We start from the raw sequence: 10,506 nt of genomic DNA on the forward strand, positions 1-10,506 counted from the left end.
TAGGAGAATGACACAAGTACAGTTTTCTTTTTCCAATTTTAGACTAAATATTTTACGCATGCTGCATGTCGTGTGGGAGGACTCCTCTCTCAAACACCCAGCTGCTCTGGATCCAATGCTAGGTAACCCGAGAGACGTCAGGGAGTCTTTTACTGTAACTGGCCAGGACATCTCCATCACACTTTCTGTGGATTGTTTTCACTCAAACACATCCAAATTACTYATAAAGTTCAGGTAAAGTATTCCAAGAGAAAGTCAAGATGTAGAAGATATGCAGACGTTTATTTTCCCTCTTCCTTGGAAAAAGGGACAACTCTCACATGAGGTATGCAATTTAAGAGTTATCTGCCCGGTTTTCTAGAAGCCACACAGTGTCGATTTTAAACCGTTTACTGTGCTTATAAAACACATTCACCGTCTTGAMATTTTTACAAAAAAATAAAAAACAGAAGGTGATGTGTGCAGTCACTTTTTTTATGTTAAATRTTTTTATTTAATTGTCACTACTTTGTAGAAATMAATTTTTCCTTTGAGACTGAWGCATTATTTTTATAAAAAAATTATATAATAGACGACCAGTTTTGGTTGGATTTATGTGTTGTGTGCATCTGTTTATGAGCAGGCGTCTGCGTGTCACGGTGCGTTTTAGAAAATAAACGTTATCTACACTCACCCATCTTCTAAGCAGTCATTCATGACATTCCCTTCAAAGGGTGTTTTCAGCAGCATCCCCCAGGAGAGGAGGACAGAGGTGGGCGTCACAGACCCGATGACCAAATGTAGAGGCTTTTGCAGTTCCACTTTACCTGAAAAAACAAAGCAGGATTTTACTTTTATACTTAAATCACTCAGATTTAGCTTGGAAATAAATCTTGCTGTGTAGTTTTGGTGATGATTCTTTTTTGTTGTTGTTGTTGTTGTTGTTGTTGTTGTTTTAAAACACAAACCTTTGCACTGCTTTTTCACCTCATTGGCTGGGATTGGCTGGACAGCTACAAGGTACTTTGGTTCAGCATCTAACCACAAGGGACATGTGAGTTTGGGTGTGRATGAGCTCTTAGGCTCCGCAAACATAATTCACTCTTTCAGCTTACAGTCAAACAATCCAGGCAGATTACTTGACTGTGGACAAACGCCCCTCCAGTCTTACCAAACTCAGTCTCGTATGGCTGTCCGTTCTCAGGCAGCTGGATGAACTGTTTGGAGAACATGCTGCTGCCATATCCCAGGATGTAGCCCTCAAGCTTGGTGTCGGTGTTAGGATGCAGGAACTTCATCACGATGGTGTCTCCCGAGGCGCTGATGCGGACTTTCATATTCTGACGTCTCACTGTTGAGGCAGGAGGGGAACCACTGATCAGATCGACACTTTAAGACAAACCTTTTATATACCTAAAACTATTGGATGASCAATAAAAACAACATATCATGGCAGAGGGATAAATTCCACCAATACTCCCYGTGCATTTCTTGAATTTACAGATTTCAGACATTTACCGGATACTTTCAAGAGGGTAACAGATACTTTCTCTGACTTAGTCAAGAACTTTACAGAATTTCCCACTTTTTTCCTACKAGGTACTTCCCTGAAGGTATAAATAACTTTTAGAACTTACCAACTGCTTTTYAGTAAAATGGATTTTCCAAAACTTTCCATGACCTTTTCTGGAACTTTCCATTAACTTTCAAGATAGCTGTACTATTAGCTAACTTTAACGGGGTTTATTTTTCCACAAACTGGCAGGGCATTTTCCAAAATCACAATACACACAAATAATCTACACACATAAATACCAAGGAGAAGGAAGCTGCTCTAAAGTTATATTCTTAAAACTTAAGTTCTTCTGCATTTTATCACTTACAGTCAAAGCAGCTGCAAGTACATAAGAAATAAGAGCTCATGTTGCCAGATTCCTCAGAGAGTAAGACAATCATTCATGCTACGTGTAGAGATAAAGAACAATATTCACTTTAAAATCAAATCATCCTGATTTCACCATCACAACTCGAGACATGCAGATGATGAGCTTGGGAGTAAAACTGGTGYGATGAAATCTTCTTGAAGGAGAAATAAATACTTGCTTTTAAAATATGAGGTGAGAGTGGAAGCGTTACTCTCATGTAGAGCTGAATGAAATATCATGAGGTGACAGAAACAGAATTACACCACATTTCTGCTGAAAATGACTTATTCAGAAAAAGTACAAATAAGAAGAATATGCTAACAGATGTCAGRCGATGACAGGAACTAGAGAACGGATTTAAGCTGGACGGAAACCTAAAAACTTAGTCTTATTTTATGTTCACTTTGTCAGGGCAATTAAATGATAAGTACTCTGGAGAGCAGAATGGATATTACGTCAGGTAAAGAAAACTGTCCAGGAAAACAGTATCTGTCTCTGTATGATGTTATCTTTGAAAAATAATAGTTTTATTCCAAATGAAATAGGATACACACCTTTCAAAAAGCTCCAYTTACKTTTCCTCATCAGTACATAAAACATTTTCCCAAATATATCGGGGATCACCGAGGTGTTACTTGGGAAAAATGAGACAGGCCTCTCTGGTATGTATCAGCTTCCCCCTCAAACTCTCTGATTGAAGTCTTTTTTGTTCATTGAATCATTGAATAATCTTCGCATTATTCAGTTATAAACAGTAATCTTAAGTGGGTCGAGTGATTCAGTGMATCAACGACTCATCCAGCTGGATAACCCGTCAATAAGTTCCCAGGTTAATTTTCGGAGGGTTGGCCACACCTGGGGAGGTTTAGAACTTTTCTAGTTCTTCTTCATTTCCCCCTGATGACTTCTACTGTGGTTCACTTCAGTCCTCAAGGATTACAAATGTTTTTATTTTATTTTATTTTATTTACTTTTCAAGACTGACAGAAAACTGTGGCTTTGAATCTTGAATTTCTTTGGATCAGAGCATCATGTGCAAGTTTTAGTCTACTTCACGTTGCCAGACAAGTTCTTTATGGGTGATTTCTTGATATTAAATGTCTGGCAGAAATCAGGACTGGGTTTGGCTGGTGAGAATAATCGCTGAAAAATAACGGCAGGGGGCCATATTAGATTTTCACAAAGTGCCCTTTTGGCTTTTCGTGTTCGCTCAGATGATCTCTGTCTGTTATTGAAATTAGTTTGAAGAAATCTGTAAAGGGACGTCCATTTTCACAGCATTCGTGTAATGACATACAACAACAGAGACATAAACTTGACAGATCACCATGAACACATGACTTTAGGGAGAACAATTACTTTAACATGAATGTTTTTGGACTGCGAGAGGAAGCAACAAAACCAGGTGAAGCTACTGAATCTGTCAGACATCCCACACATGTTTTCCTATCATGTGAAGGTGAGATGTGCCAGAAGAAGCAGAGTCAGGAGACACCACACAGCGCATCAGAGATTCCCAAAGTCTGGAAGACAAATCGTGACTGAACAGCCAGTCAGTCTGGGCCCAGTCCACTCAGCTGAGGCATAGCTCAGGGGAGACCAGGGACCAATGCCAAAACAACTATGAGCTGCATTATCAAGCAGAGAATGCAAAGCTACAAGCAGGAAGGTTTTACATCAACCCAATCTAGAAATCAGATTTGAACCTTTGAACATGAAATCTGAGAACTCCTCCTTGATAATCTATAGAACAGCCTCTCCCAACTCCCACTGCAGCAGGACAATAATGTCTCTACCGTCCTCCAMGGGACAAAATGTTGCTTTTGGTAACATTCTGGAGACACAGGAACGCTAACAGGTTGAATGTTTGCAGCTGATAAAGTTTTGACCGAGCATGAAACGAGCCCTTACTGAAAACATCATGTACAGGTTCATGTTTGTTAATACATGAACCAGACTCCGATTCAGAAAWATCAAGTAGCAGACTGTTACTTCTAACAACACAGTCACCTTAGCATTATGTGCRCGCTTCCATTCAGTATGGACAATAAATTGACCTGAATCCCCCATCATTACTGGCACAAAACRAGAAAAAGTAAGTCTCCTTTGCCACTTTTTTGCCTGCRATAGAAAAACTGTCACTTCATACCAGATGTGCTGCTGAAAGCCCGAGCACTGAGACAAACTGGATTTGACAAGGGGTGAGAGTTATAACCGAGAGCTGGCTGCGGCGCATGGAAAACAATAACCCCGCAGGAAGGCTTGGATGTGAAATGGTGAGTTTTATACTTAAAGGTATTTTGTTAATTGTATTTCCATCCCTTCTGTTTCTATTTGTTTTGATCTTGTTTTATTATTATTTTGYGGTGGAAATCCCGAGTGCCTGCCTAAAACCTCCGCTCTTTAAACAATGGGGTGTTTGCCTGGGTGAGGACCCGCGCCTGTGCTCTCCTCAGCACACGTCCTTGGCTCAGGCCGCAGCTCTGAATGAAATAGTGGAACTTTGCATTAGCGGCGGTGCCAGACGCTGCAGGACGCCAGCTCAGGCACCGACAGCGAGAGAGGGGGAAGCCCTGGATTTGAAAAACACCATCATGGTTTGTTTCCTATCAACACTGAATTCATTCGTTCCCCCACAGTCATCAATTTTGTTTTTTGTTTTTTTTTTTCCTTTGGAACCCAACCGGGACTGTCTCTTAGGATGAGAGACTCAAAACCATTGACACACTGAGAAAAGACTGCCAGYTAATTCTAAACTTAAACTAATTCTGATATCCAGAAGAAACACACGCTGGATCTGTCCTGTGACAACTTGTCAAAAGCTTTGCCTTTCGGCCAACATAGCATGCTGATATTTTAAAGAGTAGATCCCATTTCTCAGTTACGAAATGGGATGTAACTGAGAGGCAGCAGGAAAAATAATGCGTTGAAAATCTCAGAGGTTTAATGGAGAACATTAGTTCACTGATGATTATCTCACCATAATAAATGGTGGTGGCAGTATCATGATGTATAAATGCTTATTTTGAGATTGGATAAGGAAATTCATCAGACCTGATGGGAGGTTTGATGGAGATAAGTTAAGGAAAATGGAGCAGAGGTTCATTTTCCAGCAGAGTTAGATCTGGCAAAGAACATTCAAGTGTTACAATGGCCCAGTCAAAGTCCAAACATAAATACAACTGGGGATCTGTGGCAAGATTTGAAAGCTAATATTMAAGGATGTTACCTACCCAATCTCACTGAGCCTAATATATTTTAATAAACAGAGCCTAAGCTAAAAACTGAACTTTTTTTTGTTTATCGTCTGGGGACAAAACCCTAAAAGTTTTAGTCTGATGTGTTATTGGCACGTTCAATAAAACCTACAGCTGTACCTGCAAAAAAGGGTTGTATTGACTCAGGTGTGCTAAATACTAAAAATGCAAAATGTTATTTCTGATGGAAAAAAAAAAGTTGCACTCTGAAAAAAAAACTATCTTTATGTTGATGGTGGCAGCATTTGTTCTACTTTATAAGTAGAAACATATGTCATTTTGTGTTGGTCCGCAGAAAATTCCAATTGAATACGTYAATGTTTGTGGTTGACTTGAAAAAATCAGAAAAGTTTTGTAGATACACGTTTGTACCCAGCCTTTATTTAACTGCGGGGTTCAGTCGTGGAGAGACGCGCCTCAGCACCGCACAGACTCAGGTTTCTGTGTTGGAAGTGAGGAGGTGAAGGAAAACTTGGATCTCCTCGCTGTGAAGATAAAGACAGATGTTTGTGTTGTTTGGTGCAGCGGTTCCGTCCAGTTAAGGAAATGAAGAGGGAAAATCCCTYAGAACCTCACATCAGTCAGACGGGGGAGGTTTTGAAATAAGTTAGCGGGTGATTTAACGACATGAGACCTGACCTACATAAGCTCTAATGGGAATAACTGGAGACGGGTGTAATTCAGCGCTAAGAATATCTCCTGTAGCTCGGCACACGTCTCTCTGGCCACATCCATCAATAATCACATATCTGGGCCTGGATGCGGGCATCGCCTTAAAATCCTGGCTGCAGCAAGTCGTGCCTTGGATTTTCATATTTTACCCCAAGCAGTCATGCTGCTCCCATGTGGGTCTCTCCTCTCTCACACTACATCACCACCTCAGTGTCAGACTCAGCTGTATGAGCAGCAGCTGTTTCTTCTTTCCCTCGTATGGCTGCTTTATCCTTCTCCTTCCTCACTCCGTCTCCGCTGCCCTACATGTGTCATCGTACCTTTGACCTGATCCCGCCTCAACTTTCCGAATAATGAATCTCRTGCTTTCATCYCTCATGCCAGACTCACCACTTTATTAGTCTGGTGATGACAAGAGATTCTGCTTTGTCTGGCATGACTCTGTAATTTGTGGACTGTATTTTGTGCTAAACTGTGTCAGTCATACTCTGCAAAAAGAATTTTTTTTTTTACATTCTTTCACCATAAAACCAGACCCTTAAACATATTTTGCTGAGATTTTGTGTACATAGACGTGCAGGGCAAGCTTAAGGAAATTTAGACACGATTTAGCCATTCTTCCTTATGCGACATCTCAATCATAGCGGACAGGGAGAGTCCTCTTTGAACGCACCCCACAGCATGATGCAGCCACCACCATGTTTCACTGTAGGCATAGTGTGTTTAAAAGGATGTGTGGTGTTATAACAGATCTATTTATGCTTGGACTAAATTACTTAAAAAGTGCACTTGTGTTACTAGTGCCAATTTGATTTGATTTAGGGGTCTTAAAGTAAAGGGGGACRGACACAAATTCCCACCTGCGCAATTATCTTGATTTAATCAACTAGACTGATGCTTTGTTGTTCACATTCACAAATATTGAGATTTTYATTTAACTTTTTACAGGTGAAGAAACTCATTAAGATGCAGATATGTGTTTAAACTACTTAAATAAAGCCATGGAAATCACAGTGATGCTTCAGAGGTGTTGTGTGGTAAMTGATTGCATTTCCTTGAGTAACTTTCTGAAAAATAATTACGCCAAGGAGCAGTTTCTTCATAGCTCTGTTCGTTTTAATTCTACTTGAAAAATATTATTTTCAATTTATGCTACTCATATTTTTATACAAATTCTAATATTACTTCACTGGATGAAGAACAAAGACATTTTCACCAGATTTATAGTCCTTCTCTAGGTATCTGGCCACTCAGTGCTTTACATATTCACCCATTTGCGCTCACAAACACATTTGTACACTGACATGCAGCTCGATAGGCAAATTGATGACAAATACCTTGCTCAATGGCAGCAGGAATCTGGAACTGAACCCACAACGTTCAGACAAACTCGTCACATTCAGCTGCAGTCGCCTATATACCTGTCCTACTATAAGTACTGGTTTTGAAGGGTTTATTTGGCATGCCTCCAGAGAAACATGGTGGGGGCTGCATCATGAGCTAGAGAAGTGCAAAGATAACATCATGGGGTGCTTTTCATAGTGGACTCTCTTTTATAGTGGATTGAGCTGTAACATAATGAAGAAATTGTGAGATTTAAAGTGTTTCTTCTTCAAGTTTGTTTCACTATTTTGTAAAAAATTATTTATTATTCTAAGTACTGTAACTGGCATGTACATTTAGATTAGATGACAAAGAGAAACCAGTCAGCCTAACATGTTTTTGGACTGTGGGAGGAAGCCRGAGTACCCAGAGAGAACTGATACATTCACACAGAGAGGACAAGCAAACCCAGATTCAAACYCAGGACCGCCTTGCTGCAAGGCATCAGTGCTATGCATCTCAAAATTCACAATACTTTAACAATAATGTTCTTTTTTTTATTGTTAGATTCAAAGGCAAAGACGTTTGACTCTGGTCAGAGAGCAGCAACACAAAAAAAGCTTCTTGAGTCCAGCAGCCAGAAAAAACACCAGCAAACTTTAGTCAGCTGTTCTGACTGCTTTGTACCACCTCAGCTAGAATCAGWCTTACTGCCAATAATGCCTTTAAAGGGCTGCAGAGAACAGAGCTGGAAATGGAAATCATTATCCCAAGAATTCACATGTGAGAGCCGAAAAACTACAGTAAGAGGACAATGAGACAATATGGAAAACATTTGTGGAAACTTCATCTCCTTTCCAAGAATGTGGCAAGAATCCTAATCAGGCCGAGAAGGTTTAATAAGCTGTAATGCACTTTTGATGTTCTTATGTTTCATGCTTGGGTTCCTTTTCCAACTACTGCAAAAAAAAAAAAAACTTCTTAACTTACTTAAATTACCTGCATGTAAAATAAAGTAAATAGAACATAAAAACCGAAAAAGCCTTTATTTGTCAAACACAGATTAATCATATTTACCCACAGCTATGTCGTCGCCTTCCGAAAATACTAACACCTCTGAGATCAGCCAGTAGTTTGGGCACTTTTATTTACAAGTGTGAATTATTAGCACCCATATCTTCTATGACTCCCTCTTCCCAGCAGGACAGCTAGCACTTAGTCTTCCTCTGTAATGCTTATCGAGGTGGGAGTGTACAGACAGGAGGACGTTTGATTATTCCTCTTTGCACAATCTTGCTAAATCATCCTGACTCCTCATCCTGTTTTATGCTCTCCTCTCTTCAACTCGCCTCAGAGGATGTCTCCAACTTTTAGCTCTGGGACCGAGATGGCAATGAGACAGGGTGTGTGTCTGGCGATCTACTTCTGTTTTGATCCTCTGACCAGTTTTACCTGTTTTCTAGAAGAGGACACAAGATTTCTGTCTAAAAGCCTCATGATATTTCAAAGTTTCAAACCACTATGTGTAGCATTGCATAGGTTTTAGCAAAGAAGCAAAACCCATAGCGTTCCAGATCATCCACCATRTGTAGCAGTAGCCATTTTTATCCTTTGTTTCTTGCCAGACCCGACTTCAGTATTTGTTACCATAAAGTATTTGTTCCTTAAGCTCACTTGTTGTTTTAAGCTTTTTAATTGGCGCTGTGACCAATCAGGGGAGTTCAGTAAAGCAGGTACATTTMTGTGGAAATATCTTGATTTTATGAAGATCAACACACTTTATGTGTATTGTATGTTCTATTGTCTTTCTCGTTTTGAAAAGCGGCCATGACACCTTTTATTTGTAATCCTGGGAAATGTAATACAAGTTCAAACACACTTTGATCAACTTCAAATGGATGTGTTAAAAATCGCTCAGTCATGGTTATTTTTACTTTGTTGAAACTATTTTTTTCTTCCTGTCAGGTTTATTTCATTGTAGAAAAAATCAGCTCACAATAAAGATTACAGTTTTAAAAATTATTATGAAACAAAACAAACCTAAGATGCAAACATGGGTGAGATTTGTTCCAACAAAAGCAATCAAAMTAGTTTGTTTCACATGTCAATTGACCACTAACATGGAAACTATTTCACTCTGATTTCTATACGGGATAAAAGAAAGTGGATAAATTAGATTCAACTGTCCAAAATATACTGTAATAATACTTTGATCAAAGTGGTTTAATTACATACTTTAAATAGTTTCTCCTTCGGAAATTGAGTTTGGCAACATTTAAGAGAATCAAAACACTGAATCAAATCCACTTTTTTGGGGGGTTTTGGTTTGGGAAGAAGACAATCCAACAACTATGCATGACTTACAAACAGATCATTTTGCTCATCTAAATATGGCTCCATGTAATGTTTACATTGAAATTATAATTTATTTCTCTGTGCATACCTTTAATGTTTGCAAACATCATAAATATTTCTGCATATTTAAGTTATGCTATTTTCCCAGCTTATCCTACTWTACATCTTATGCAGTCTTAAATCCTCTTAAGTGGTACAGAGATGTTACCAACCCACTCATGAGAAAAACTGATTCCTTTTGCATTCGTCTTAGGCAGCAGATGGACATTTACTGCTCAACAAGTTCATGAGAACCAAGACAAACACATCAAATTCATCACATCGTGTGCGTCCCCCGATGCAGATGAGTCACATGACGAAACCAGTGTGGCTCTCACTCACCCCTGCGCCTGTGGGAAGTTGATGGAAGAGACAGAGCCGTCCCGATGAGGAAAGCCGTAAGGAAAAGGAGCAGAAAGCAGTGTGAGTGCTGCCGCGGCATCTTTATCAGTCTCTGGTGGAAACGGCCTGCGGCGATGCGAATGAGATCAGGGGTTGMCTCCAAAAGACAGACGCTGTGAGAAGTTTACGCTTCAGCCGCAGGAATCCAGGTGGCTTTACTGAGTTCTTTGGATGCTCTCGGTACGAGTGGCRCTCTCAGGACCRGGAGGTGTGGATGCTGCAGGCTGCTTCTGCTCCATCTATAACTCTGTGATGGAGGGAGGGAACGTGCAAAACAAGACACACCCACTGTCCTCACAACTCYTATCTCCTCTTCTCTCCCTCTTTTCTTATTAATTTTGTTGCTTGCCACACATCATGTGCCATCTACGGTTATATTTCTTTGATTCAGAGTGTGATTACTGGAAGTTGAGAAAGCTGGTTTATCATTGTACATGTTGCTCAGTACATCRATAGTTGTGTCACATTTGTGCATTAATACGGCAGAATCCTGACACTAGTTTGCCAGCTGTGTTTCTATAAACTGAGCAACTTCTCAACCTGCTTCCAACAAC

The 10,506-nt window shown here is 39.9% G+C and overlaps 1 protein-coding gene across 1 annotated transcript in view; it reads right to left on the reverse strand.

The window, feature by feature from the left end:
• Positions 1–10,183, reverse strand: part of abi3bpa (ABI family, member 3 (NESH) binding protein a) — a 31,061-nt gene extending 20,878 nt beyond the window's left edge. The window contains exons 1-4 of the mRNA XM_017309061.1: positions 9,893–10,183; positions 1,151–1,330; positions 948–1,016; positions 674–806 (exon numbers count right to left, since the gene is read on the reverse strand). Coding sequence (XP_017164550.1) covers positions 674–806; positions 948–1,016; positions 1,151–1,330; positions 9,893–9,992 — 482 coding nt within the window. The 5' untranslated portion in view covers positions 9,993–10,183. The remainder of the gene's footprint in view (positions 1–673; positions 807–947; positions 1,017–1,150; positions 1,331–9,892) is intronic.
• Positions 10,184–10,506: the final 323 nt, after the last annotated feature.

The sequence above is a fragment of the Poecilia reticulata genome, linkage group LG2 (genome assembly GCF_000633615.1).
Source record: "Poecilia reticulata strain Guanapo linkage group LG2, Guppy_female_1.0+MT, whole genome shotgun sequence".
NCBI classification, from domain to species: Eukaryota; Metazoa; Chordata; class Actinopteri; order Cyprinodontiformes; family Poeciliidae; genus Poecilia; species Poecilia reticulata.